Source organism: Dipodomys merriami, unplaced genomic scaffold, assembly GCF_024711535.1.
Source record: "Dipodomys merriami isolate MVZ:Mamm:240054 unplaced genomic scaffold, mDipMer1.0.p SCAF_3, whole genome shotgun sequence".
In the NCBI taxonomy this organism is placed as follows: Eukaryota; Metazoa; Chordata; class Mammalia; order Rodentia; family Heteromyidae; genus Dipodomys; species Dipodomys merriami.
This window is the reverse complement of record NW_027204492.1, coordinates 23,979,370-24,006,491: the sequence shown is the minus strand read 5'-3', so window position 1 is coordinate 24,006,491 and position 27,122 is coordinate 23,979,370. Positions and strand designations below refer to the sequence as shown.

General features: G+C 35.2%; 1 protein-coding gene across 2 annotated transcripts in view; it reads left to right on the top strand.

The window, feature by feature from the left end:
- Positions 1 to 10,835, top strand: part of Stag2 (STAG2 cohesin complex component) — a 132,587-nt gene extending 121,752 nt beyond the window's left edge. The window contains exons 32-34 of one of the 2 annotated variants that reach the window (XM_070039771.1): positions 2,532 to 2,658; positions 3,717 to 3,794; positions 8,884 to 10,835. In XM_070039771.1, coding sequence (XP_069895872.1) covers positions 2,532 to 2,658; positions 3,717 to 3,794; positions 8,884 to 8,907 — 229 coding nt within the window. In that variant the 3' untranslated portion in view covers positions 8,908 to 10,835. The remainder of the gene's footprint in view (positions 1 to 2,531; positions 2,659 to 3,716; positions 3,795 to 8,883) is intronic. The other variant, XM_070039772.1, reaches the window with a different exon arrangement.
- The last annotated feature ends 16,287 nt before the right edge of the window (positions 10,836 to 27,122 follow it).

Here is a 27,122-nt window from a genome sequence, read left to right as displayed (position 1 = left end):
CTTGATTGGCTTACAGAGGAAAGTGTGTTCATTCTAATAGTTTTGAGTTTAACATCATTATAGCTTAAATGTATATTTTTAATGCTAGGAAGTAGTAATTGTTACCCTCTTTTTTAAAATTTATATTTTGTTTTAATTTGTTGCTCTTAAGGGTTTTATCAGTTTTTCTTCAGAAATGCTCATTTACCATCAATGATGGCATGTTTAAATTCATTTTAGCTATCTTCCTAGTGGTCATGATAACCTCTATCATGACATATTCTCTATTACAGGTATAGATTCTGATCCTCATTTGGCTAATATTATCACTTCATTTTTTCTTTCTTTCTTTCTTTCTTTCTTTCTTTCTTTCTTTCTTTCTTTCTTTCTTTCTTTCTTTCTTTCTTTCTTTCTTTCTTTCTTTCTTTCCTTCCTTCCTTCCTTCCTTCCTTCCTTCCTTCTTTCTTTCTTTCTTTCTTTCTTTCTTTCTTTCTTTCTTTCTTTCTTTCTTTCTTTCTTTCTTTCTTTCTTTCTTTCTTTCTTTCTTTCTTTCTTTCTTTCTTTCTTTCTTTCTTTCTTTCTTTCTTTCTCTTTTTCTTTTTTTTGTGTCGGTCATGGGGCTTGAACTCTGGGCCTGGGTGCTGTCCTTGAGCTACTTCACCTCAAGGTGAGCGCTCTACTTGAGCCACAGTGCCACTTCCAGTTTTCTGGTGGTTAATTGGAGATAAAAGTGTCACAGACTTTCCTGCCTGGGCTGGCTTTGAACTTCAGTCCTTAGATCTCAGCCTACTGAGTAGCTAGGATTACAGGTGGCCCTCCTTTCCTGTTTCTTTGGCCACATCTTAATATGTTTTGTTGTTTTATGCTTGATCCTACAACTAGTTTCGTAGTTTCCACTCAATCATCAAATAATGTAAAATTCTACTATGATTTATACCTTTTGCTTCAAAACTTGTTCTAAGAATACCAGTTTCCAACATCTTCTAGAGCATCCCATTATCATTATTCTTTTTGTTTACAGTTTGTTTTAATTCCTAATTACAGGTAATCTCTCCCAGACAACAAAAAGGGATTGTCTGAGTTAAACAACCATTTTCCCATAAGCAATTTGTTGCCTGGGATTGTAGAGTACTTGTTTGTTTTACAGTGACTTTTCTGTAAAGGTATCTGCCCTTTAACTGAAAATACTTCCCAGTTGTAGTTGATATCACATAGTAAAAACCATCTTTTATTATCCAGAACTGTTAGGACCATTGTCAACATATTTGTCCAAGTAGCTTGGGTCAATTATCATGTCTTATTAGCTTTGCCTTTGTGTGTGTTTGAGTGGGGGTGAGAGAGAGAGAGAGAGAGAGAGAGAGAGAGAGAGAGAGAGAGAGAGTGCACATGCGTGTGTGCATGCTAGTACTGTGCTTGAACTCAAAGCTTGAGTGCTGTCCCTTAGCTTTTTTGCTCAAGGCTGGTGCTCTACCACTTGAGCCACAGTTCAACTATTGGCTTTTTGGTGCTTAGTTGGAAATAAAGTGTTAACAGTCTTAACTATCCTGTTTGTCTTTGAACTGTGATCCTCATATCTTAGCCTGCTAAGGCATGGGCCACCAACACCTGGCTCTATCTTTATCTCTTTTGAGATCCAGCATATTATTGTATTTATTGTAAGCATTTGTTAACCATTGAGGTTTTCATAGGTTTACGATGGTAAAGGATCTTTTAATGACAAAAGTAATGTAATGTTAGCCAAACTGGGAAAATAAATATGCTGATGTGGGCTAACTTGTGAACTTAGTTTATTTGCTCCATAACTATATGATCAAACAGAGCTATTGGTCTTAACTTTTGCTTTTCTTTTCTAATGAATGTCTTAGTTTTGAATTTCATAGGGTACAAGGATTCAAGTTTTAGCCTTATTCCTAAGGGAAAGTCACTTCATTTTAGTATATCTTTATAGCACTTGATGCACAGTTCTGCTTTTTGTCACAATTGTTTACGTTCTCATAGTAGACTGTGAGCTCCTTGAGGGCAGGAATCTTATTCATATTTTCTGGCATCCGTTGAATATAGTAGAAGTTGTCACAGGATAGGCATTCAGTGAGTAAATGACTTCAGTGAGTGAGTGAGTACTGGTACACATTATATACTGAGTGAAAGAGTGAGTGATGCGTAAATTGAGCATTATATATTATAAAAATACATGTATTCTAAAAATGTCATTTCTTTGGTCTCTGTTTTGTTTGCTTATTAATTTATGCCCTGCCTACTTGCAAAAAGGATTTGAGGTATCTTGTATGTTCCCATGTGGAAAATTCTCATTGAACCTTGTATATGACATATCAAAACATTAATTAAGTATAATGTAGAATAAATCTAAATCCTTAGCATTTTTAAATAAATGAGCATTGGGATTTCGACATCATCGATGACATGATCAAAGTGTAATCATTCTCCCTGACCTTTAATTCCATCATTTTCCATTATAGTTGAATATATTTAACCACATAGTTGCAATATACATGACATGGTTCAGATCTTCACTTTGTTTTATATTTCTCTAGTCGGCGTGGTACAAGTCTAATGGAAGATGATGAAGAGCCAATTGTTGAAGACGTTATGATGTCCTCAGAAGGAAGGATTGAGGATCTTAATGAGGGAATGGATTTTGATACAATGGATATAGACTTGGTAAGGAACTGACAGAAGTAAGATTTCCAATTTATATCCTTCAGAAATAAAGTTACTTAGCAAAAGTTTTAAATTGCTATTATAAGGGTGATGTAGGTTGCAGTTACGTAAGTCAAGTAATAAAGCTATATTTTATTTAAAAAAGAAAAATAAATTTTGCAAACTAAAAATAGTTTACAGGGAAATAAGTTCTGCAACAATATAATTTTCTATTTACTCACCATTATAAAAAATATACTAATAAAGTGATAACCTGTTAATGAGACAAGTTTTTAAATCAGATAATAAAGTTAAACTTGAAGAAATAGTAAACACATTGTTAATAATTACATATATGGCAGTACATAAAATACTTATACATATTTCATTTTTCCAGCTATCGCATTGTATTTTGTGAAGTAAATTGAGAGGATTGACCATAGTAAAGTTTGAAAAGTTAGTTTATCAAATGATAAAAAAATAGTAATCAGGGGCTGGGAAGGTGGCTCAGTGGTAGAGTGCTTGCCTTGCATGCATGAGGCCCTGGGTTCGATTCCTCAGCACCACATAAGCAGAAAAAAAAGCCGGAAGTGGCACTGTGGCTCAAGTGGTAGAGCGCTAGCCTTGAGCTGAAGAGCTGAGGGACAGCGCCCAGGCCCAGAGCTCAGGCCCACGACCGGACCCCCCCAAAAATATAGTAATCAGAAAAACTAAGACTTATGAGCCAGGTCCTATGATTTGATGCTTTAGTGTACCATGGTATATTCTTCTTAAAAGGTAGAAGTAATTTAATATGGTTTCTCTTTAGAATAATATAAGTTGGAGGAAAATAATTTGACAAGAGATTTTTAAGGCAAAATAAAAAAGTGAGTTCTAGTTTTTGCCACTAAAATAATTTTTTAATTGTTTTTGTACTTTTCAATAGTGAATAATTTGAGTGTACTGTATTTGAAATAATGTAAAGTAAACTTACAATCATATAGGTAATACACCTAATGATAATTAATATGGGCATTTTCAGTTAGTAGGTTTATAGATATAGCATATGTCAACTCACTTTCTTTTTTTTTCTTCCTTAGCCACCATCAAAGAACAGAAGAGAACGAACAGAACTGAAGCCCGACTTCTTTGATCCAGCCTCAATTATGGATGAATCAGTAGGTTTAATTTAAATTTACCCCAGGATTGCAAAATCAAAAGTATATGCAATAACTGCGTTTGAGATTGAAGAGTTGGGGTAATATAATGAAAATGGATGAAAACAATTTGGAGTGGAGAAAACAGAGGCTGGCAAGTAGAATTTCCATAGGGGAGGGTGAATGCAGTACTGGTACCAGATTAAAACTTGTTTCAATTCATGAGCCCAAGGCTCACACCTGTAATCCTAGCTACTCAGTAGACTGAAATCTGAGGATTACAGTTCCAAGGCAGCATATACATACAGTCTGTGTGACTTTTACCTCCAATTAACCACCAAAAAGCAGGAAGTAGAGCTGTGGATCAAGTGGTAGAGTGCTAGCCTTGAGCCAGAAAGCCAAAGCACAGTGCCTAGACCCTGAGTTAAAGTCGCAGGATTCACACACACACACAATTCTTTCAAAATCCTTAGCCAACTGCGATATGAATATTAAACAATTTAGAACCTTACTATAGGTTTAGGTTTCCAATTAAAGAGTGTTACATGAGAATGGCTTAGAATCAAATGTATTTCAGAAATATTTACTATGCATTTATGGATGGATAGCTTGGCTAAAGATTAATTACAATATAAAAGCATAGTGAATGATAGTAAGAATTTGATGTTGGGTGTGGTGATTTAGGCCTGTAATCTCAGCACTGTTAAGACTGAGGCAGGAGAGTTTTAATTTTGAAGCCAATCTGGGCTAGTGCAGGCTTTCTCAAAAGCAGGAGGTGGTGGAAAAAAACTTGAACAAGAGGTTAGTCAGTTCCTTTTTTTTTCTTCTTTTTGGTTTCCTAAAATTGGGTTTCACTGTACATATCACTATATATTCCAGGCCATATTTGAACTCATTATGAAATACTTGAACTGTTGATACTACCTCAGCCTTTCCAGTGCTGGGGCTATAGGCCTGCAATATAATACCCACTGTTTTTTGTCTTAAATATTAGTACCTTGTACCATATTCTCCCCATTAGTGCTTTGGTACATAATCTCCTCAGTCATCACTTGGACTATATTGCAGTCTTTACACAGATGTTACCATCTCACTCCTTTTTTTCTCTTAGAGAATTACCTTTTAACAATGCACATCTGATCTTTTTTTTCTAAGTCTTTTTTGAAAAGTTTTCCTTAATTGTCATTCAGAAAAACTACTGACTCCTTAGCCTGGCAAACAAAACCATTTCCACCTTAAACTTGTTTTCTTCTTATATTTGCATTGTATATTCTATTCCAGTTACATCAAAGTTTTTAGTTTGTCTCTATCATATTCTATAACTGTCTAACCTGCTTTTCTCTGTGTCAGAAATACCCCTTCCTTTTTCTTCCTAGTAAATACTTCCTTTAATACTCAGTTCTGATAACTGTGAAATTTTAACACTTCATACTTTTTTTCTAGTTTCTGGATCTTTTGTTATATTCTCTTTGTCTATATTGTCATATGTACTTTCATTGTGATAATTACTACCTTGTAGTGAGATAAGTTTTTATGTATCCTGTTCTCTCAGTAGACCAAACTCCTTGAAAGCACTATTGATTTTATTCATTTTGAGTTCTTCCTAGTATAGTGGGTATTTAGTTTTGTTGAATGAATAAATATTTATATGCCATCTCACTTTTTAGTGCTGACTCATTCCTCCTAATACTTATTCCTGTTGGGGACTATTGTATTGTACTGTGAAGCAACATTCCTTCCTTGCCTTGTTCACCTGTTAGTCTTTTTTCAGGGAGCTCCTGAAAATATTTTATTTTTAAAAACATATGCTCTTGGAAATACAACAAATTCACACTAACATTAATGTTGCTAGATATTTGACTCAAAAGATAGAATTTCAGGGCTGGGAAGGTGACTCAGTGGTAGAGCGCTTGCCTTGTATGCATGAGGCCCTGGGTTCGATTCCCCAGCACCACATAAGCAAAAAAATAAAAATAAATAAATAAAAAGATAGAATTTCATAGAGCAGTGCTTATCAGTCTATTTTTTCTCTAATGTGCATTTGAGACATCTGGAGATCTTATGAGATCTAACTAGTTTCTGCCTCAGTAGCCCTGGAACGTTGGCCATTTAACAAGAGCTGTTGATGCTTCAGGTTAGGTCAGCAGAGCATTCTTTATAAAACATTGGGGACCTATCCTACCAATAATATTACAGTTTAAATGCATATTGAAATATGTGCTTTTTTCTGATTATCTAGAGTAATTTGTTAAATAAAATGTGCATGTGATGATTGTGATGAGGGATATAAACTAATCTTTTTAAGCAGATATCAAATGCATTCATTCAATACCTTATCAAGGTAGAAGTTTAGTGATGAGGAAGACCTTCCCCTGCCCCTACAATTACATAGTCTAGTGTACCCTGTCTATTCATTCAAAATGGAAGTACAGAAGCTAGTATTCGACAGCTGATGTACCTAACACTATATGACTTATTTTGATCCTTCCAGCAACCTTGGGAGAAAGATGACAAGATTCTCACTTTTATAATTAAGTAAACAGATAACAGAGAGGTGGTTTGGTGACTTATGTAGAGTTGTGCAACTAATAAGTGCCAGTGTAGTAAATTAACCCCAGTTTTTTTTTTCATAATCCCATGCTGTTAGTACTATTTATATTTGTGGAAACTAAAACCAGACCTTATTTTGATGAAACACCAAGAAAATTAATTAGGAAATTGAAATGATTTACCATAATCAAAACTTGATATGAACAGTTATAACTCTTCATATTTTTATGTATTCATCTGTCAGAACTGTAAGCATTTGTTTCCATAGTTACATGCTAGATTTGTAAAAAGATGTTCTACAGAAACAGATTAGCAGTAATATAAAATGTGTATATTTTTTGATATTTGATATTCAGAGAAAATTGCAGCCTGAGTTCAGTAAAAAATGGGGACCTACTAATTATTTATGTATAGCAACTTTATGGCATTGAATATGTTGTAACAAAAAGGCCTTTATTAACTTGATAATATTTTAGCTGCCTTATTAAAATAAGCACATGTATCATGTTTGTAATTTTATAGCATTACCACATGATGGCAGCAGGTTCATAACTGAGTGCTCAGTAATCTTTAACATTTCAGGTACCTTTAGGAGTTTTCTATATTCTCTTTAAACTTTGCATGAGTTTATTTACTTATTTTTATTTATTTACTTTTGTGCTGGAACAGGGTCTTAAATGTAGCACCTCATACTTTCTCACTTGGATTTTGTTCCTGTTCTCATATCTGGTACTTTACCACTTGAGTCACACCTCCAGTTCAGCTTTTTGCTGGTTTACTGGGGATAGAATCATACAAATTTTCTGCCTGGGATGGCTTTAAACTGTATGAGTAGCTAGAATTATAGATGTGAGACACCAGTTTCCAGCTGAGTTTGCATATGCTAGTGTCTATCCATATCTTAATAAATAACTGAAAATGTTTTCATTAATAAAACAGATATGGATTCAAGCTTATGAACAAGTGAGTCATCAAAGTAAAAACTGGAATTTAAATCTCTTAATGCCTAGTTCTGATATTCAAATTCTAAGTGGACTTAATTCTATACTATAAAAATAATCCAAGCTACTACAAAATAATTCATAAGTATGTCTTTCATAACATGATTTTCACATTATCTAAGGGTGGTAATAAAAGAAAAAAACAGGCCATATCATTTTGGGGGTGCGTATGCATCAGATTTTAGATATGTGATATAGTTGACTTTACATTTGGACACAAGATTTATTCATCCCATAAAATTGATAAAGGAAGGGAGCTACTTAATTTTCTAGTGTGTACAAAAGAACAGAAAGAATTTAAGATGTCCAAATGCTTTCTAGTCAGGCACTTTGCAAAGAACCTAAGTTCATCCTAATGCAACACTCTACACTAAGAATTGACTAGTTAAAATTTTATCCTTTCATCACGTCTTTCTATACCAAGAGTCACAAGAGTGTTTTGACCAGAAAGGACCCTTAAACATCACCGAGGTTTCTTTAATGTAAACATTGTAACCACTGAAACTCTTGAGTCTGACCAACCAAAGAGAACCCTGAAACTTCTCTTCGGAGCAGGGAATACAAAGGATAAGTAGTGGAGTACTTATGGTTAATGGGAATTGAAAGAAGTAGGGTGTATAAATCCTCTTTGTTTTCATTGGAGATTCTCTTACACTTCACATGGTACTTTATTACAAAAAAAAGCTACATTTTTTCCTCGTTTGAAAATTCAGATTAAAAAAATTACAGCTTCTAACTTTTGTTCAAGTTATATGTGATCCAAGAGTCCTTCATCATTTCAATCTCAGCTTGTTACCTCTGGCTTTGCTAGGAGTTCTTACTAGCTAATAATTACAGCATTCTGAAGTATTGCTTAATTGTCCTATTAAGTGCTAGAATTTTAATTGAAACATCTAATTTAGATTATACACCAAAATTATGTGCCACACTGGTTTAATGAACAAGGAGAAATTAATAGCTGTTCCTCACTTGCTTTGACTTTTAGTGACAAGTAACTGTTATGTTTTCCCTAACATTCTTTTTCCAATTGGAATGCATAGAAAAATATCAATGTAAGTTATTTTCTTGCTTTCTTACAATTTATAATTCCCTTCATTAACTCAGGCCCACTTTTTAAAGAAAGCTTCCTGTTTTAGCTACATACTTGTCTTATTCTTGGCTTTTTTGATCTGCATGTTCAAATGCCTTTTAAAAACTGTAACCACTTCAGAGTGCAAATGGCCAAGACTTTCTTAAGAAAATCTTAAACACATTACAGTGATCCTCCATGTCAGAAGTGTGTATCATGAAACATGTTCATTTGTTCATTCAACAATGTTGTGTGTGTATCTATCTTCAGGGCTTTAGGAATGTGTATACATACAGTAAATCAATTGCCATCTTCACTAGTTTGGATGCTGTTATTATTTCAGTCACATGAACTTTGTGTTACATATCTGGAGAGTGGTTTTATTAGCATTTTATTTAATATAAAAGGTTAATGTAATAACAATATTTAAATAATAGATACGTATTTTATAAAGATAACTATTTTAATGAATTTTTTTCTCTTTCATTAGGTTCTTGGAGTGTCAATGTTTTAATACCAGTACACAATTAAATCTGTGGTGAAGTCGTTTTCTAAGTGGAAGAAGAAATTTTAAAGTAAAGTGTGAAATACAATGAAATCCTGTACAGATTTTTCTCTAAGGAGAATATGAAATGCTTATGCTTACCAAGATCAGATGAATTGAGAGGCAGTTTTGTTTGCCTGAAAAAGTAAAGGACAAGTAAACAATTTGATGATAAGCTACAGTTTTTCTTAGAAAGTAAATATTTTATTTATGCGCTGTTAGTTGGCTTTGAAATCAATTTATTTCATGCTTTTTTACAAAACATAACAATCTGAAGAGGCATTTGGTACAGATAAGAAATCTCTCATTTATTTACTGGTTGTATTAAGTAATGATGTCCTCTGCTGGATTTCTGTTTACATCCAAGAATCAGAAGTTAAGGATGGTTTATTCCCTGACACTGAAATTGTAGGATAGAATTGTTTTTAGCATTCTAAATTTAAATGCTTAAAACACCAATCAAAACTTTGTTTTAAATATTGTAATTGTGGAGAAAAGTTAAACTTATAAGCAGAACTTTTACAATTTTTTCATCTAAAATGTATTTTAAGATATTTTTAAAATCCAAGAGCTTCTCTATACTTTTCAGAAATATCCAGATGCAGTGAACTGCCAGAAGGTAACCAGTCTCAAACATATGCTTATCCCATTATCAACCCTGAAAGTTTGCTTGTCCTTTAAGATAAAAATGTAATGTTGTGATATTCCTTCAAGTAGTGCCACTGTATTTTGTCTCCAAATAAAAGAAGCTTATTGTAGTATGTTTGCAGAAAAATTCTAAACAAAAATTATACAGCTTATTAGAGTGTGGGAATAGGGATCTAAATTTTAAATAAAATTATATATATATATAAATTGGTGCTGATTTTATAATTGCGCAGTTTGTTTAGTTTTTTCTTACTTTTAAATTCCAACTTAAAATTATGAGGTTTCAGAAATATATTGAAAGTTTAACAATGTTTAAAAATAGAAAAGCATGAATGTTCATGCTTTAAAATGATTTTTAAATTTGTATTTTATATTGTTTTATCTATCTGTCTTTGCAAGCAGTCTTCAGGTTAAAGATACTTCTAACAGGTTACAGTACATTTCCTCTGTATGTAAATTAGATGGGATAATAGAATTCATAACCCATAATATTCTTTGAAAGCTAAGCTTTAAACTTCATTATGTCCTTTCACAAATTGAATTAGTTTAAAACAGAAAGTGGCTACTTGCCATTTTGACATCAAACTCATTTTGCGAGGCTTAGGCAGCTAGACATCGTTTAAAACAAAATATTAACTTATATTACATGTGTATCTTTTGTCAGTCGTCTCTCAGTTCTTGAGGTATATTATTTTAATCATTCCATGCCTTAATATGCTTGCAATATAACAATATATTCAGATGAGTGAAACCAAAAGGCTTCCAGATTTTAGAATCAGAAAATCAACAAGCATTGGGCTGTGGTAGCCAAAAACCATAGATTAGCTAAAAGATCAGGATAAAATACAATTATTATATTAAATCCTGGTTAATAACAAATGAAACCAGACTTGTCTAACAGATATTCCATCAACAAATATTGTTATGTGCAAAAGTATTGCATATGTTGTTTGACACACCACTGCATTTACTAGAACTGCTGAGAGGACTGTATATATGATTTCAAACCTAAGTTGATTTTTTTTCTCACTCTTGAAAGGAGTACTTCTTTGTGAAAGCAGTTCTTACAGCTTTGTTTTCAACCAGCTAAAAATGTTTTATATATTACTCTAACCTGTTGTCCTCCACATTCTATTGTCCTAATTGTACTGTTTTCTGATTTGTATTTATGTCTTGAGACAGTAACTTTTTGAATAAAAATAAACCTACAGTATGTTGTATGTTTTATCTCTTGTAATCAAAGGGGGAGGATGGCTCTAAATGACTTACAAATTATATCACATATTTGAATGTTTTTTGAGTGGAAATGTTTATAGAAAACATCACCATTTCATATTTTAGTAAATCATATGTATTTTTAAATGAGATTTAAATCTCTAAATATGAGTAATCCCACAAGCCATTGAAGCTACTTGATAATAAGGATATAACATGCATAATTGCATAAAGATAAAATGGCATATTATTCATTGTGCCATGGTGCATCTTTAAGGAATCCAGCTGGCTACTGAATTGAGTGGTGTGAATAAACATTGTTCTTAATATGTTACCCAGCTGGCTTCTCTGAAGAAAGTATAAATTAAGTCTGTGTTCTGAGACTTCCAGTAGTTAATGGTTTTAAAAGCTTTGGATCCGAGAAGAAAGTAGGATAATATAAGAGAGACATATTCAGTATTATGCCACAAAAGGAACTTGAGGGTTCACGTGAATAGGTACCAGTTTAGATGGAACCAGATAAGCACACAGCCTTTGATTATGAGAAAACTAGGTGACAAAGTTCACTAAATTAAAGTCAATGTTTTTTAAATGGGTGGTGATAATGTGGGTTTGAGTCCAGAGCCACATGCTTACTAGACAAAGGCTCTACCACTCATCTCTATTTACATTGTTTACTTTTAAGGTAGGGTCTCTCATTTCTGTTCCTAGGCAAACCTTAGACTGTCAACCTCACTGTCACACGTAGCTAGGAACACAGGTATGTGTCACAATGGCCGCTCTGTTTCTGAGATTGGGTTTTGTTAATGTGTTTTTGTTGTTGGGTTTTTTGTTTTTTTTTTGGTTTTGTTTTGCCTAGGCTGGTCTATGATCTTTCTATCTTTGAGACCCTCATAACTGAGATTATAGTGTGTCACTGTGCCCTGCCCAACACTCCTTTATGATTCTTTGTGTGCTTGATCTTTTGCTAGCTCCTGAACACCCAAAGGCCATGAAAATGGACTTTATTTTTAAGTTGCTTATAGTTTTCAGTGATTGAGATAATTAGCTACAACACTAAAAATCTGAATTATGTGTTGAGCACAGAGCAGGAGCACTAACAGTGAATATATTCAGAAAGTCTTGAAGTTGCGTAAAACTGACAAAAATTGAATTTTTCTGTTGTCAATCATCTTTTCCCCCTAAGCCATTGTTGGTGAGAGCAAGCAGGCTGTCTTTGGAGCAAGTGGAGTGGACTATTAAACAGCACAGTGATGATAAAAAAAATGGAATTTTTCCCAACATTTTCTTATGAAAAAAAACCATGTGTACAAGGTGAAGGAGTTTTACAGTAAAAACAAATACTTTATATTACTTTGTACCTAAGAGTTTAGTGATTAACAGTTTTTTTCTTTTCATATAATCTTGTACAGTAATTATATAAACTATATATTTGTTATTTTGACAAATAATTGAAGCTATTTAGCCCAGTCCTTCTCAAAGACATTGAACACTGTCTGTCATCAATGCAGAAAGTTTATGTTCTCTAACCTATTTGTGCTGCTTCCATCCTTCCTGAGTAGGCAAAAGCTATTGTTTCTTTTCATCATAAACTTGGCTGTTCTAGAACCTTGTATAAGTAGAATCATGCTGTATTTATTTTTTGTGTATAAAATCATGTTAATAGCAGAATGTTTCTGAGATTTATCTACATTGTATATATAAACAGTTACTTCCTTTTATCCCTAGTAGTATTTTGTTTAAAGATATATTACAGTTAATTTGGCTATTAGGAATAGAATAAACCCGCCACTTAGATTGCATCTTAAAAACTGCATCATGGGCCATGTGAAATGGGAATGGGGATGACCAAGGTTGAGAGTTTCAGGCAAAGGCAACAATATAAATGACCATCTGGAATGTAAGCTTAGGCTTGGGTGGGGCAAGAATGAAAGAATAGATATAAGCTTTCAAAATGAGTCAGTACAATTGGTTCCTTCAGTATCTTGTGGGTATTTTATTCTTAAAAGTATTTGAGGATATAATTATTTGTGTTTATATAGTGTCAACAATATATATTTGTGGTGATCAAGACAATTGTCATTTCCTTAAACATCATTCATTTCTTTGAGGGGGTGCTTAGAATGCCAGAAAGAATGAAACTATGCTACTCACAGGAAAATGAATGGACTAGAGAAGACCAAGTTCAGCAAAATAAACTAGATTCTTTTAAAGAAGGAAGGATCGGGTGCTTGTTACTTAAGCCTGTAATCCTTGCTACTCAGGAGGCTGAGATCTGGGGATTGCAGTTTTAAATCCAGCCCAGGCAGTAAAGTCCATTAGACTTATCGCCAATTAAACATAAAGACAGGAGTGGGGGCTGGGAAGGTGGCTCAGAGGTAGAGTGCTTGCCTTGCATGCATAAGGCCCAGGGTTCAATTCCTCAGCACCACATAAGCAGAAGAAACTGAAAGTGGCACTGTGGCTCAAGTGGTAGATCACTCGCCTTGAGCTGAAGAGCTGAGGGACAGTACCCAGAGTTCAGGCCCCATGACCGACCAAAAATATAAAAGGCAGAAGTGGAGCTGTGGCTCAAGTGGTAGATTGCTAGCTTTGAGCAAAAAGCTCAGGAATATCGCCAAGGTCTGAGGTCCAACCCCAAGACTGGCACTCCCTCAAAAATAAAAATAAAAAAGGAAGGGAAAAGAGGACATAGAACAATAGGGGGTACATATAGTAAAAGTTCATTCCACACATGTAATGAAATCCAGTGAAATTTTACAAATAATGCTAAAAAGATGATACCATCTCCACAAATACTGTAAATTTCTGAAAGGAGATTCTTAAATTGATGTTAACTTGGGATTGATAATTTAAACAAAATGAAGGCTGGATTAGCTACTATAAATTTAAAGTGCTGACAAAATTGCATATGTCATGTGCAAATGGTGTTTTGAAACATACATTGTAGAATGGCTAAATTAAACTCAGCATGTTTTACCTTGCATTTGTATTTTGTGGTAAAAAAACAATCTAATTTTCAGTAATACATTGTTATTAGATTTATTCCCATGTTGTGTAATGTATCTCTTAACACTCTAATTGAAATTTTATATTCTTTAGTCACTTCCCCCAAACCCCTGATACCTTGAGCCTCAGGTGATTGCCACTCTACTCAGCTTCTCTGAGTTTGATTTTTTTTTTTAAATTCTACAAGTAACTGAAATTGTGATATTTTCTCTCTACAATTAGCTAACTTCAGTTAGCAACATGTCCTGGTTCTTTCTGCTTCAAATAGCAGAAATTTTATTTTCTAATGGTAAATAATAATCCATTGGTTATATATGTCAGTTTTGTCTTCATCTCTTTATTTCTTGATGGATACCAGTTGATTCCATGTTTTGGCTATTATGAATAATGTTACAGTGAACACAAGCGAAAACGTACCTTTTTAATATCTAATAATGATTTCCTTTGATTATATACCCAGGAATGGGATTGCTGAGTCAAAATAGTGATTCTATTTTTATGATATTTTAATATGTGGGAATTTCATTGTTATATTTCCATACACTCATACAATACACTTAGAACTAATTGACAGTTTATTCCCTTTACTATATTCCCATTGCTTCCCTTTCCCTTTTCAAACAGCATTTGATGGGGTTTAATTATGCTGTGTGTGTGTGTGTGTGTGTGTGTGTGTATAAACAAAAAAATTTGTGTGTATAGACATCTATAATGTCCTTTGATCCTGTTCACTATCTCCTGCTTTTCCTCTTTGCCTTCCTACTGATCAGCTTCTAGATAGTCTAATTTTTACACCCATGTCCCCAAATCATCAAAACCACCATAATCACTTTGGGACTAACACTGCAAATGACTGAAAACATGTCATAGTTGCCTTTTTGAATTTAGCTTATCTTGTTCAACATTATGATATTCAGTTTTGTTTCCTGTAAGTGGCAATTTCATTTTTGTCTATGGATGAGTAATATGCATGGTGTGTGTGCACACGTGTGTATGCATACATAGTATAAGTGTATACACACACACACACACACACACACACACACACACACAATGCCGTTCCTTGGTTGTTGTACACCTTGGCTGATTTCAATTTGACTGTTGTGAAAAGAGCCACAGTAAACACGGGCCTTCAGCTATCCTCCTTGTATATTGATTTCCTCCTTGTATATTGATTTAGATCTCCATTGCATATATGTCAAGTGTGGTATGGCAGGATCTTAAGATAGTTTAATTTTTTTGAGGAACCTCCTTGTATTTCCAAGATGGTTGTAACATGGTAGTTGTCCCCAACACTGCAAGGATTCCTTATCTCCACCTTGTCACCAGGCAATGAATTTGTCATTTTAATAATAGCCACCCTAACAGTTGTGGGTGATATCTTGTGGCTTTGGTTTGCATTTCCTTGACAATTCATGATATTGAGCACTGTTTCATAATACTTGTTGGCCATTTATTTGTCATTTGCAAAATTTCTATTCAGGTCCTTTGCACATTTTTCAGTCACATTGCTTTTCTGCTAGTTTATGAACTGTCAATATGTTTACCCTTTACCAGATGTGTGGTTTACAAGTACTTTCTCCAACAGATTGTCTTTGGTTTAATCCCATTTGTATGTATTCTGTAAGTATTAAGTTTTATTCCCAAGTTGTCAATGACAATTACAAATGACTGTCCTGTGTGGCCTAAATGCATAGTACACAGTAATGTTTTCAATGTTAACATTGAAATACTTAACAAAGTAGAAACTGAGGCAAAGAGCAATTGTTTACCAAAGTCCACATAGGTAGTAAGTGGTAGAGCCAGGTTTTGAGCTCAAATAGTCTACCTCCCAAGTGCATGCTTAACTCAGATGCTGAGGATGTTTTTTGAGTTCTGCTGGCCATTTGCAAATAGACTGCTCAGACATGTCAAGGAGCTTTCCCCCTATGTTCTTTTTTTTAAAAAATATTATTTATTGTTATTTTAAAGGTGCTCCACTTTTTCACCCTTTTTTCCTTGAGTTCTGTGCCCTTTCCCCCACAAAGAGATACACGTGAATAAACCATACACAAAGACATAATCATCAAGAAATAAAAAGTTTGTTAAGAAAGATCTCGTTTCCATATTTTGGAATTTGTTTCACTATAATGTCGTCCCTTGCCATTTCACAGCTAGCTTATTGTGGTTTCTCTGTATAGCGGGCTTAAAAAAGGAAAAAATGTAAATAGTGATCCATCACCTATTGCAAGAGTATGTTTCACAGATCCCCGCAATAGCTGAAACTATGTGAAGTAGTGCCTTTGTGTTTCTCTCTTGAGAGTACCCTCCTTTGGTCTCACTGTGTCTATGCAAATAGACATTGCTTAGACATGTCAAAGAGCTTTCCTGCTGTGTTATTTTTTATTTTTTGCAGTTTTGTAATTTCTGGTCTTACATTTAAATTGTTAGTCCATGCTGTTTGTTTGTTTTAAATACGGTCTGACACCTTGTATTCATATACTGTTTTGGAGAATGGAAACTTCTTTGTACAACTACTTAAAGATAATAATAAAAATGTTAAAAAAAATACGGTCTGAAATAAGGATCTAATTATATGCTGCATGTCATTACCCAGTCCTCTAAACAATTATGGAAGAGACTGCCATTTCTTCATTGTGTGATGTTGGCAGTCAGTTGAGCGTAAGTTTGGATTTGTTTCTGGGTTATCTGTCCTATTGCTCTATATTATTATTCCTCTATCACTATTTTGATTAATATAGTTTTGTGGTAGATTTTGAAGTTAAGCAGTGTGATGTCTTCACTTTCATTATTTGCTCAAGATGGTTTTTGCTACTTTAAGTGAAAGTTTTATTATTTTTCTAAATGTGCTTATGTTTAAATTTTTATTAATATTTTAGTAATCACAAATATACACATTTTTATGATATATTTTGTTCTATAATACCACATGCAATGGTTTCTTGTACATACATAGGTATTAAACTTAGTGAAAACTGGTTGGAGTTATATGAGAATTTTCTGCACTATCATAATTTTTTGTAAGACTGAAAATATTCCAAAATTTAAAAGAATTAAACAACATCTAAAGTTAAAGAAGGCCTGAATTTGAAAGACAAAGGCTAGTGTTTTTTTTTTCTTGTTGTCAGTCGTGGGCTTGAACTCTGGGCCTGGGCACTGTCCTTGAACTCTTCAGCTCAAGGTGAGTGCCCTACCACTTGAGTCACAGTGCCACTTCCGGTTTTCTGGTAGTTAATAGGGGATTAGAGTCTCAGGGACTTTCTTGCCCAGGCTGGCTTTGAACCCTGATCTTTAGATATCAGCCTCCTAAGTAGCTAGAATTACAGGCATGAGCCACTGGCTCATGGCTGCTAGTGAGTTCTTGGGGGACCGTTGCTCTAAGTGCAAGACAGAGCCAATAGAGAAAGTCAGATGGGAAATATAAGGATTGCTCCAAATATGGACAAGAAAGTAATGTGATGGAATACAGTAGGATGAAAACAAATAGATGTACAGAATCACTTCAAGATACTTGTTGTAAATTTGAGGAAAATAACAGTGATATGTATAGTACAATGAAATAGCAACAGTCTTGACTTGTTCTTTAATACAGCTTGTCCTTTAGTATTTAACCAATGTTCAATTAACTTGACATTTGTTACCTTCAGTAAAGTTATAAGAAGCCAGAAATGTATTTTCTCTTCTCTTGAGATGTGGATTGTGATTAAACCATACTTTTAACTAAGGTCACTATTTTGTAATCTTTCTTGATATGTTACCTAGTTTCTAATTTTTATTAAATTGAAACAGCTTCAAAACTGAACAAGTGGGGCTTGTATCCAAATACATGGCTTCTGCACAGGAACAAAAACAATCAAAAAGTAAAAAGACAACAGACAAAATAGAAGATATTTGTAAACTGCATGTATTATAAAGAATTCCATTATTGGAATGTTTGTGTTGCTTCTCCACCCCCCCAAATCATATTGAAACCTAACCATGTATGTAATGGTATGAAAAATTGAGGCATTTTAGGAGTCATGAAGACAGATTATAATGAATGACATTAGTAGTATTACAAAAATGCCCAAAAGGATCTTGTTTGCCCCTGTGAGAATACCCAGAAAGTGCCATCTATGCATCATAAGCCCTTATGAAACATTTCCCAGTCTGTAGATGCATAAGGTTTCTGTTGTTTATAAATCATCCAGTATAAAGCATTTTTATTTTGAGTCAGGACAGATTAAGACAAGGGGCTATTATCCAAAAACCACATGTATGGGGATCCAGCTTGACGCAAGTGCAGCCCCTTTGAGTTGTAATTGCCATTATTTCCCTGGAATTACTCTTGCCTCTGTATAAATAAAACGATTGCAATAGGATGCAAACCTTGTCATTGAAACCTGGTACCAGGAATGTGCCTGATTTTTGATCAAATCATATCAGCTCTACCCCATTCAATGTGATGTTGGCTATAGATTTGTACGCATAGCCTTTGTTATATTGATTGATGTACATTCCTTCAATTCCTAGTTTTTGCATACCTTTTGGTTTTTGGCATCAATTGAGATGATTGTGTTGTCTGTGTTCTTGATCCTGTTAATGTGCTGTATTGCATGTATTAATTTTTTACATATGTTGGACCATCCTTGAATCCCTTGGATTAAACAACCTTCATTATGATGTATAATCTTTTTAAATGTGTTTTTTAATTCAGTTTGCAAGAATTTTATGGGGAATGTTTGTGTCTACTTTCGATAACAAAATTTGTTTTTAATTCTCTTTATTGTGTGTTCTTGTCCAGTTTGGAATTGAACATAATACTCTATTTAATGAGTTTGGTAAGATTGCCACCCTTTATGTTTTATAGAAAAGTTTGAGAGGTATTGATATTTGTTCTGATTTGAAAATCTGATAGAATCCAGAAGTGAATCCTCTAGGTACTGGGTTTTCTATGTTGGGAGACAATTCTTTAAAAAAAAAAAAACAAATAGCAAGTCAATACATAGGAAATGTTCAATATCTTTCATGATAAAGAAAAGGCAAACCAAAATGACATTAAGATTCCATTGCACCCTAATTTTTTGGATATCATTAAGAAAACAACAACAACAAATACTGATGTGTGTAAAACATAAGGAATCCTTATATATTCTTGGTAGAAATATGTTAATGTAGACACTATGGAAATTATTATGGAGGTTCCTCAATAACTAAAGAGAGAACTATCAAGTGAACCTGTTATATCATCTTGAATATTTACCTGAAGAAATAGGAACAAGAACAAGCACACAAATAAAGACACCTGCACACCTATGTTTACTGTAGTACCATTCACAGTAGCTAAGCTATGAATTCAGGCTAGGTGTTCATCAACAGAACAATGTGTAAAAAAATATGGTACACATTATTCAACCATAAAGAAGAACAAACTTGCCAGACACTGGTGGCTTGCCTATAGTCCTACAAAGGCGGCTAAGGGAAGGGGTAACTGAAAAGAAATGTACTCATTACCTTACTTATGCAACTGTAACCCCTCTGTACATCACCTTTACAATAAAATTAAGTTTAAAAAAAAGAAGGTCGAGATCTAAGGATCATGGTTCAATGCCAGCCCAAGCAGAAAAGTCCATGAGACTTTTATATCCAATTAACCAGTAAAAAGCCAGAAGTAAAGCTGGCTTCAGTGGTAGAGCCTTGAGTGAAAAAAAGACAGAAAAGAGCAGGCATCCCTGAATTCAAGCCCCAGTACTGGCACACACATTACACCATTTATGGGAAAATGCGTGGAAATATTGATCACCATGTTAAGTGACATAAGCCAGACTCAGAAAGATAAATTCTATATATTTCTCCTCATGTTTATAATCTAGATTTAAAGAAAACATGAAAGGAGGACTATTTGAGTGGGAGGTGATAGAAATACATCATATGCATGGGTGAGAAAGTAATAACAAAATTCATTTAAAGAAAATTTTAAAGAAAATTAAGAAAATGAGCCGGGTGCTGGTAGCTCACACCTGTAATCCTAGTTACTCAAGAGGCTAAGATCTGGGGATCGTGGTTCAAAGCCAGCTGGGCAGGAAAGTCCATGAGACTCATCTCCAATAAACCACCAGAAAACCAGAAGTGGTGCTGTGGCTCAAGTGGTAGAGCGCTAGCCTTGAGCTGAAGAGGTGAGGGACAGTGCCCAGGCCCAAAGTTCAAGCCCCACGACTGACAAAAATAAAAATTAAGAAAATGAGGTATTGCATAAGAATGGATAAAAATAATAGGAGTGAAGATAAAGTACATTATATGTACATATAAAGATATTAGAATGATGCCCGTCACTTTTTATGATTAATGTTAATCAATGAAAATGTTATAAATTAAGAAGTATGCACAGATTATAACATCTCTAAAAAAGCATAAGCCCAGATTCATAAATATAATACATTTATAACAGCGTTTGCACTGTGTATATGTATGTACTTACATACATGTCAACGTATTTTTGTGTGTGATCGTTCTCAGGCTTGAACTCAGGGCCTGGGTGCTATCCCTGAGGTTTTTTTGTTCAAGGCTAGCTCTCTACCACTTGAGATACAGCTCCACTTCTGGCTTTTTTGGTGCTTAAATGGAGATAAGTCTCTCATAGACTTTTGTACCTGGGTTGGCTATGAATCTCAGTCCTCATATCTCACCCTCTCAGCAGCGAGGGTTATGGGCATGATCCACTGGCACCTCTCCTGTCAGTGCATTTTCTTTGTCAGTTGTAGGGCTTGAACTCTGGACCTGGGCTCTGTCCCTGAGCATTTCAGCTCAAAGCTAGTGCTCTACTACTTAGAGTCACAGTGCCACTTCTGGCTTTTTGGTGGTTAATTGGAGATAAGAGCCTCATGGACTTCCCTGCCCAGGCTGTCTTTGAACTGCGATTCTCAGACCTCAGCCTCTTGAGTAGCTAGGATTATAGGGATGAGCCACAGGCGCCCAGCTGTCAGTGCATTTTTAAAGAACTGAAAGGAAGCATAGAAATTAATAAGAGATATCTCTAAGAAGAGAAATAGAAATTGGAAAGGAATGATGATTATCTCATTTTACTGTGTCATTTCAACTTTTGAAACAGTGAATTCATTTGGCTAAAAAACTTGCCTAATTTAACCAATATGCTCAAAAAAGGTATTTATTTTATTTTTTTTGTCAGTTGTGGGCCTGAACTCTAGGCCTGGGCGCTGTCCCTGAGCTCTTCAGCTCAAGGCTAGTGCTCTACCACTTAAGCCATAGCACCAGTTCTGGCTTTTTCTGCTTATGTAGTGCTGAGGAATCGAACCCAGAGCCTCATGCATGCAAGGCAAGCGCTCTACCACTGAGCCAACTTCCCAGCCCCATCAAGAAAGGTTTTTAAACAACAAAATTATAACATATGTAGAGGATACCAGAACCTGAGCAAATTTGTGGATCAGAACTTTAAGAGATAGGATTTGTCCAAGCTGATATAGTGAACAGAGTTAACAGTATAATGTAAGTTTCCTTAGTATCATAGGAAAACTGGATTCTAAAATCAGAGGGACAACTTGAGATGCCAATGGGAATAATTACTGTATCTAAAACTGTGTAAGGGGTCAGTTGTTGCTCATCCAGTCCACCATCTCAGTGAAATATAAAGAAAAAAGGCCAGAGGATTGTAATGAGATTCTGACATATCAGGTACAAGTATTTAGGAGGAAACTGTGGTAGCTTTTCTCTTCTTTGAGACTTCCCATTGCTAGTATCTGCCACTTAGAATTACCCAATAAGTTATCTGACAATTAGAAAAGGAAATAAAATATTTTATCAGTATCTATGGAGACATTGTCTTAAAAAGAGTACCATGCCATAGTTAATGCTTAGATGAAGCAGTAGTAACAAGCTGTCTTTCTCGGCAAGATGTGCTCGTTACTGTTTTACATGGCAAAGCTAGGAAAGGGCTAATAGAAATCCAACTCAGGGTAATTGAAATTAAAAGGCAATTTATCAGGGTGTTTTTTCCTCTGGTAATGGGTGGATGTTTATTTTCTAGCTCTTCAGAACAAAATATACCTGATTTATACTGTTTATTTCTTTTTTAAGTATTTAATGACATTTATTTACATATTTATCCATTCATTCATTCTTTCTTTCATTGTTCTGTTACTGGGGCTTGACCTCCAGGCTCACGTGGGTATTTCATTCAAGGATGGTGCGCCACAACTTGAGCCACAATTCCACTTCTGGTTTTTTGCTAGTTAGTTGGAGATAAAGAGTCTCAGAGATTTTTTTCTGCCCATATTGGCTTCTGACCTTCCTTCCTTTCTTCCTTTCCCACCTACTTTCCTTTCTTATTTCTTTCTCTTTTAAAGTCATTTCCTCTGAAAGATACACATATATACATATAAGAAAATAGTGCAATGAATACACATTCTCTATAACCATCAACAAGTAACCAGCCTTATATTCCCATTCATTTTAATAAAGAATTAAAGCAACCCAAGCAAGGTTATAAGAAAGATTAGGACTGTTACTTGGAAGTGGAATAACCTGATAAGATACTAATAGTTATAAGTTTGAGAGTAAGTATGAATTACATGCTTGGTATAGGTTATCTCAATATATCTTTACAATAACCTTGCTAGAATGGCATTATTATTTCAGTTTTTCCAGATAAGCAGGCAAGTCAAAAAATTAGACTTGCCTAAAACAAGAGCGAATGGAATGAATCAGGATTTCAATTTGAATGACTATAACTTGGGTTGTAACTAAGGCATTAACAGTGGCTCCTCTAGAGAGTGGAATTATGCATTTTAATTTTCTTGATTTTGCTTAGTTTTTCTTTCTTTCTTTTTTTTTTTTTGGTCAGTCGTGGGGCTTGAACTCTGGGCCTGGGTGCTGTCCCTCAGCTCTTGAGCTCAAGGTGAGCGCTCTACCACTTGAGCTACAGCGCCACTTCCGGTTTTCTGGTGGTTTATTGGGGATAGGAGTCTCACGTTCTCTCCTGCCGGGCTGGCTTTGAACCACGATCCTCAGATCTCAGCCTCCTGAGTAGCTAGGATTACAGGCGTGAGCCACCAGTGCCCGGCTTTGCTTAGTTTTTCTGAGTTCTGTGGAAGTGGAATTAACAGCCCTGATCAGTATATGAATGCAGATATGCTGGTGGGAGCTATGATGTTTCTTTCTCTTTTCACTGATTTGCTGCTAGTGCATCCCTCTGAGGCAACTTCAAGAAACCTTCCATTTAAATAACTTTCTGGAATATTGGGGGGGAGTGGGGAAGGAGGGTTGGTGAAGCTCTAGGTAAAAGTGAGCCCAGTGATCATCATGAAGCTATTGCTACCCTGTTACTAAATATGCTCTGACTTTGCTAGACTGTATCTGGATAATCACACCATCTCAGGCAAAAAGTAATCAGCTCTGTTTCATCTGTACCAACCTATATGCACCATTGCTAGCATTATTTTGACAAGAAGCTAACATGGATGGCAATTTGTATAGAACCCATGTGAATGGATCAATTTTTTAAACATGCACTCTGTGCTATGTCTTATGATATGCTTCTTCCCCTCTAAAAGGTGACTCAAGTCACAGAACATTGAGCACAGGTATAGCTGAAGGAACAAGAAAATGCTGTTTAGGAAAAAGATGGCTCCAAGGTGGAGGAGAAGGAAGAGTTGAAAGAGTCTAAAGCTTATTTTAAATTTTTCCAATTAAAATTACATTTTTTCCAATTTAAATTGTTCCAATTGGAAGGATAATTCATACTATGGTAACACAGAAAAACATAGTCCATAGACAACACCAGGAAAGGCCTTCCTAGGGAATTAGCTAGGACTCCTGTGACATTATAGAAATAATTGATATAAGGTAAGCTTATGGGTTGTTCTGATATTACTAGTGATAAATTAACCTTGTAGGCATGTGGTGAACAGCTCCATTTTATTCATCTAGCTTCTGCTCCCTCTGGATTTCTTACGGTTTTATGGGATTATTAGTTACTATTCTTCACCTTCTTAAACACAAAGATGGGCAACTATTAAAAGATAGTAGTTGTAGAATCCAATGGTTTGAAGAGATGATTTATGGATTCTGGTTCCTTATTTTCTTTCCTCCTAGTTCCTCCTGTGTGGGCTCAAGTGAATATACAGTGAGAGCACAAATGTCCATCATCCAGACCCCAGTTTTGGAGAACAGGTGATTAAAGGGGTCCTGGATCTCAAGAATACAGTGACCTACTTGTCAGAACTAGACACTGAGTTCAGGAGTGGCCCAGCAGCAAGGGTGACCAGAGGAGAGTGTGAGAGTACTGACTTTCTTATGGCCTTTGGTTAGGGTAGGTCCTTTAGTTTGGGACAAACTGAAGATGAAGCTAAGGAGACTAAGAAATACTCTGGAAATGGCTTTTACCAAGATTAGTACAGATTAGTACAAGATTAGAAAGCAAAGCCAAGCTGGGTGCTGATGGCTCTTGCTTATAATCCTACCTACTCAGGAGGCTGAGATGAGGATCTCGGTTCAGGCCCAGGCCAGGCAGGAAAGTCTGGGAGACTTTTTATCACCAATCAACCACCAAAAATGTAGAAGTAGAGACAGCTGAGGCCCAAAGTGGTAGAGCTCTACCCTTGACCAAAAAAAACAAAAACAAAAACAGCTTAGAGACAGTGTTAGGCCTTGAGTTCAACACCCTGCAACTGCTAAAAAAAAAAAAAAAAAAGCAAAGCCATATATAATAAAGGATTCATGGCAGAGATGTAATATTATGCAATTGTAGGAGCTAGGTAAACAGTGTCTGGGTCACTTAAAATTGTTTTTGCACAAAGAAATGATAAATATTTGAGACAGTAGATATGATAAATACTCTAATGATTTACCATTATTCCATATACACATGTACTCAAATATTACTTTCCTCATGTGTATACAATCATGTGTTAATTAAATCTCTTTAAGAGAAAATGATGTTTTATATTAATATGTTAATATAATAATATAGTGTTGTATAATAATATATAATATAATATAATACATTAATAGTGTGTAATAACCATCATTTCATGGATAGGGAAAATGAGGCTTAGAGAAAGGAAAAAAAGTTGTTCATGTCACTAAGCTCAATAGAATTTGGTTCATTCATTCAACAAGTATTTATCGACTACTGGCTATGCCAGGAAGACCCTTGGTGAGTTAGGGATGCAGTGGAGATTAAAGCATACAGCTGAGGTTAGACAGTGTCTTGGGTCTTAACCCAGGCATCAGTTTCATGACCTAAATGATACTTCTAATTCCAGGGAGAAGGAAAGAAGGCAACACCCATGGCCTTGACCCTGATCTCAACATTCCTTTGTACTTGGCTGGTTTTATTTTCATGTTCCTCGGGAAGACCGAAGGCCCAGCAAGAGGAACACTTCAGTAAGTTCACGGACAACTGTCAGGTTAAATCTATAAATTGGAACAAACAAATATGAGAAAAACAAACATGAGAAAAACTTAGTTTTCTTCTACTTTGCCAAGGGCAAGCAGGTTAAAGAATGTTTCCAGAGATTAGTTGAGAGCTTCCTGAGGAAATTGAGGTTTACAATAAAACATGCAATTCGTAACAGACAAGAGAAATAGAAACGATGTCCCATTTTGGTTTACTACTTTAACATGTCATCATATGTAACTTAGATATGTGCTAGAACCTAATGAAAACTTAAGGCTGCTATGTTTTGGGAAAGAACAGATATGATATATTTATATATCAATATAAATATAATCATATGTTACATATTACATAATATATAATTATATATTATATAAACTGCATTTGATATATTTTACATAGTATATTTTATATATTATATAATGTATATATCCATATATTAATTGTGAATCTTGAAGTAAACTTATAGGTACTAGCCCCTCATTTTAGCTATGATTAGAATATGCTTCTTCTTTCCCCACCGTGTTCCATCTCACAAGTGTTCTATGAATAGCAGGAATGTATACTCATTTGAAAGGGTCTGTACTGGTTCATGTTGCCTGAAAGCTTATTCTGTGAGCAGAGGAATTATATTTCCTCAGCTGTTCCCACTGTTGCCACAACACAGCATTGCTAGGAATCGAGCAGGTCAGTCCCATCCCTGATGCCACTGAGTGAGGCTTACACTGGCAGAGCACAAACCCCTTGAGGTGTCAGGGGCAGCCTCGGAAGGAATGGCAAGGCCACGTAACCACAAGCTGTAGCATGAAAGACTGCCAAATTTCCATCTGAATGAAAGAGAAACCAGAACACTCTGATGGAGATGCTGTGGGCAGATTGAAGTGCAAATGGATATGATGTCCCTCTTATGAAGGCCAAGAATATGATGCTTGCCCATGCTCTTCTATAGTTTTTTTTTTTTTATAGATTTAATAGATAAAGCAGCGCTTCCTTAATCATGGGTTTGTCCTTGGAGTGTTGCCAATGGATTATAATTGGAGCAAGATGTACTGATCCTCTTACAGTTTGGGACACACAGGGTTTAAGGGAGCCAGGGTCTACATACCAGTTACTACCAGCTGCTTGTTGAGCTTTATTTAGCGGACAGATCGTGTGAAACACAATCTGAAATTTTGCCTTCTATTCTCCACAGTCAGCCATACTGAGGACATTCCTGGCCCCCACTGTCTTACTGTTCATGTTGAGTATATGCAACAAAGTGATCAACTAGCAGAATACCTATTTCAGGGTAGAGGGGGAAGTGAGGAGAGAAACTGGATACCAATCTCAAATCCATATGTTGGATTACTGTGCTTGCTGTGAAAGTTCAGTTGGATTATGTATCGATTTATATCATTGCCAAGTATTTCTTCATAGTAGCTATCAATGAAAGAAAATGAGAAATTAGTAGAGTATTATTTATTTATTGTTAGTATGTGTAGCGAGGATGCTGCGACTCAAATCCAGTTCTTTGAGCACATTTATGTAAATACTATACCACGGACACTCATTCCTCAGCCAGTGTGTTCAACCATAATTTCATCGTAAGGAGGTGGCGTAGTGATAGAGCATTAGCTTAGCATGTGCAAGGCCTGAGTTCTATCCCCACCACTATAAAAAAACAAAAAAGAAACATGTAAACATATAAATACAATTTATACCGTGGTAAATTTTGAAATGATTAGTGAACATTAAAAAAAAATGTGTTCAGCTGGGCACCGGTGGCTCACACCTGTAATCCTAGCTACTTAGGAGGCTGAGATCTGAGGACTGCAGTTCAAAGCTAGCCTGGGCAGGAAAGTCCATGAGACTCTTATCTCCAATTAACCACCAGAAAACCGGAAGTGGCACTTTGCTCAAGTGGTAGAGCACTTGCATTAAG